The sequence below is a fragment of the Henckelia pumila genome, chromosome 4, assembly GCF_033568475.1.
Source record: "Henckelia pumila isolate YLH828 chromosome 4, ASM3356847v2, whole genome shotgun sequence".
NCBI classification, from domain to species: domain Eukaryota; kingdom Viridiplantae; phylum Streptophyta; class Magnoliopsida; order Lamiales; family Gesneriaceae; genus Henckelia; species Henckelia pumila.
Window position 1 is genome coordinate 59,085,789 of NC_133123.1, and position 3,337 is coordinate 59,089,125.

The 3,337-nt window shown below is 37.6% G+C and overlaps 2 protein-coding genes across 2 annotated transcripts; one reads left to right on the forward strand and one right to left on the reverse strand.

Moving 5' to 3' along the window:
* Positions 1 to 245: 245 nt before the first annotated feature.
* Positions 246 to 692, reverse strand: LOC140861045 (uncharacterized). The gene has a single exon (XM_073264051.1). It carries the CDS (start codon positions 690 to 692, stop codon positions 246 to 248), a length of 447 nt encoding a protein of 148 aa, XP_073120152.1.
* A 529-nt stretch (positions 693 to 1,221) lies between these two features.
* LOC140894728 (peptidyl-prolyl cis-trans isomerase 1-like) lies at positions 1,222 to 2,052 on the forward strand. The gene has a single exon (XM_073303325.1). The coding sequence runs from the start codon at positions 1,272 to 1,274 to the stop codon at positions 1,788 to 1,790; it is 519 nt and encodes a 172-aa protein (XP_073159426.1). The 5' UTR covers positions 1,222 to 1,271; the 3' UTR covers positions 1,791 to 2,052.
* The last annotated feature ends 1,285 nt before the right edge of the window (positions 2,053 to 3,337 follow it).

A 3,337-nucleotide genomic window follows, 5' to 3' on the forward strand; every position in this document is an offset into this window, starting at 1 on the left:
AACTCAAATTTGCACTTTAGTCCCTGAAATTTTCAAAATTCGCAAAATAGACCCCGATCAATAAAAAGTCGGCTTTTTAACTCTGGAAACTCTAATTATCTCAAATAAGCTCAGTTAAGATAAAATCGGGGCATTACACGTTTCTTGTCCAATTTTGGGCCAATATCACATTTGCATCCTCCACATCGACACACTGGGTACTGCTCGTAATTACCCAAGTCTTCCCATATCATCTTCAATTTTCCTTAGTAGTTCATGATGGTCAGGCCTTGTTGCTTACATTCAATCAACTCATATTTGAGTTGTTGAATCCGTGGTCCATTCCCAACCGAGAGACGTTCTTTGATGTCGTCCCACAGTTCCTTCGCAATTTCTTGGTAAGTTATAGTCGAACGTAAAACTGGTTCAATGGTGTTCAGAATCCATGACACCAGCATGGAGTTCACCGTCCACCAATCTTCTTGTTCAGTAGAATCATCTGACGTATGCTTAATTGAACCGCAATGAAGCCAAATTTTCTTGGCACGTAGAGCTGTCCTCATGGCTCGCGCCCATTCATTATAATTCTCGCCTCGCAGCTGTACTTGCGTGATAATGTTTTCCGGACTATCATTAGCCGAGAGATGATATGGTGTTGTGCTTTTCTCCGTCACAGCACTCTTCTGCTTGTGGCTTTCTTTCTTGTCAGACATGGCATGAAATAACTTTGAGATCAAAAGAATTTTTTTATTCACAATAAACCGAGTACCATTTATACATTCTTTCCTACATACAATTATCGAGACAATATTCTCAATATCAACCTCTTGATATTATTTCTTAATTCAACAGATTACAAAAGATATACACAATAATCACTCATTTACATAACTAACACAATATTGCATTCCATATTTCAATACGATTGCAAGAAAGTTAATTTTTACCGAAGAAACGAAAACAAAAAAGCATATCCAACATGAATCCGATCCCCATCGGAAATCATTATCATATAAAAGCAAAAAGAAAAAAAAAGAATACGATCCCAATTCCAAAACTTTTCCTTCTTAAATAAATAAAAAGAAAAAGCTAAACCCACCCGAAACCCAACCATGGTTACTTTCCGCTCCAGAACTTTTCCAAAAGTACCCCTCCGAGGATGCGGACACGTGTTCAACATCAACGGCCAGTATGCGCTCTCCCATGGATAGCTACCACAATATATACCGCCAATCCCTAATTAATCCACACAAGCGTTGAAGATTTTCTTACAGCTTCTGTGGTCAGAGCAAATGCCGAACCCTAGAGTTTACTTCGACATGACCGTCGGCGGCCAGCCCGCCGGCCGGATCGTCATGGAGCTCTACGCCGACGTCGTTCCCAAGACGGCCGAGAATTTCCGCGCGCTCTGCACCGGCGAGAAGGGCAAGGGAAGATCCGGAAAGCCGCTCCACTACAAGGGCTCGTCATTCCACCGCGTGATCACGAACTTCATGTGTCAGGGAGGCGATTTCACTGCCGGAAACGGCACCGGAGGGGAGTCTATCTACGGATCGAAGTTTGCGGACGAGAATTTCGTGAAGAAGCACACCGGACCGGGGGTTCTGTCCATGGCGAACGCCGGACCGGGGACGAACGGTTCCCAGTTCTTCATTTGCACGGAAAAGACGTCGTGGCTGGACGGTAAGCACGTGGTGTTTGGGCAGGTTGTGGAGGGATACGACGTCGTGAAGGCGATCGAGAAGGTTGGATCTGGTGGTGGAAGGACCTCGAAGCCTGTGGTGATCGCTGACTGCGGTCAACTCAGTTAGATCTCTACTGCCGAGGATGCCATATTTATCTGTAAGATTTGACGATGCTCTTTCCCCTAAAATATTCTGAAATATTGATTTCTGTGTCTGTTGTTGAGGATTATATTTTGCTGTAAAATTTCCTCTTTCGTGCTCTGCTTTCAACTTTGTTTAATAATTGGGGTGGAATCGGTCTCTAATATATATTTTATATGGAGTCAACGCAACATATGTATAAGCGAAAACATTGAGTAAAATATCATGAAAAAATAATTATTCTATATATTTTTTAAAAAATTACTCCTGAATCCGTATTTCCCCTTATATTTAAATTGAACAATGTTGTATTACTTTTCAATATTCATGTATGAATTCGAATTTCATGAATATTAGTGTTAATATTGAAACAATAGATGTAATTTGAAATTATCTCTCATGTGTTTACATGTTATTAGTTATTTAACAGAATGAATTTCGGATAAAATCATTGTTGGTGAACTTTGTATAGTCACTAATTAACATGAAATCTATGAAATGGGTGGACTTCCGAGCGCTATATATAAGGGGGGGTTTTTTTTTTTCTTCAAATTCAACAATTAAAACAAGCATGCAACATAGATGAAATCTAATCTTGCATAAGGAATATTGTCAAATAATATTAGTAGTATTTTTTTTAAACAAAGAAATCTACTGGGTTGTGTTTGTGTTTTTGTTGTGTAAGATTCCCTGTGTTTATACAGAACATCCTATTAATTAGGAAGAATTTCAAATTCAATGAATATGATCTTGTTTGAAATTCATTCTATTTTGTTACTAGTAAAATGTATATTTAAGATTTGATATATTCTTTTTCATTTTCATTGTAAATAGTAAAATTAGTTGACATCTATGGATTTAAAATTCCATGTGTCACTAAGGTAGTAAGGTAGTGTTTGGTAGAAATTTTAGGAAATATTTGTAAGTTTTTCTTCAAATTTTGAAATTTTGTAAAGGAAAAACAAGTAATTCTTATAAGCTCTTTCAAACACTAAATAAATGCATCATATTAGTCGATAGATAAATGGATTAAAAATTCGAAGGGACGGATTTTAAATTCTATAGATTTGAAGAGTGCATGAACGAGTTGCACGGATTTTGATCTAAGTTTGAATCCAAAAGAGGTGAGCCTAGTTGGTTCGAGTCTGTGAGAAGTGAGAACGCTCTGGCACAACTTTCTTATAGATGAATCGCATATTAAAATCGTACAGCTATAACATACAATCTTACCCCTACTTTTTTGTTGCTTCAGCCTATGTTTGGAACTGTGAACAATTATTCCTCTAATTGCTTGCCCAACTACAAATATGTTGTTGCACGCACTTTGGCGCCAAATATTTTTTTAAAATAATAATAATAATAATAAAATAAATCAATTACATTACATAATTTACAATACTTATTAAAGATGGTATTTCGCCATTACACCATTTGACAAATGAAGAAGACTCGGCGGTCGTGCCAGTCGATGAGCCACTCGGTTTGCCGTAAGATGTACGGAATTGAATGCATCTGATCAGCATATTATAAAT

Coding starts and splice junctions, on each gene's coding strand:
- LOC140894728 (XM_073303325.1), top strand. CDS start 1,272: ATGCCGAACCCTAGAGTTTACTTCGACATGACCGTCGGCGGCCAGCCC.
- LOC140861045 (XM_073264051.1), bottom strand. CDS start 692: ATGTCTGACAAGAAAGAAAGCCACAAGCAGAAGAGTGCTGTGACGGAG.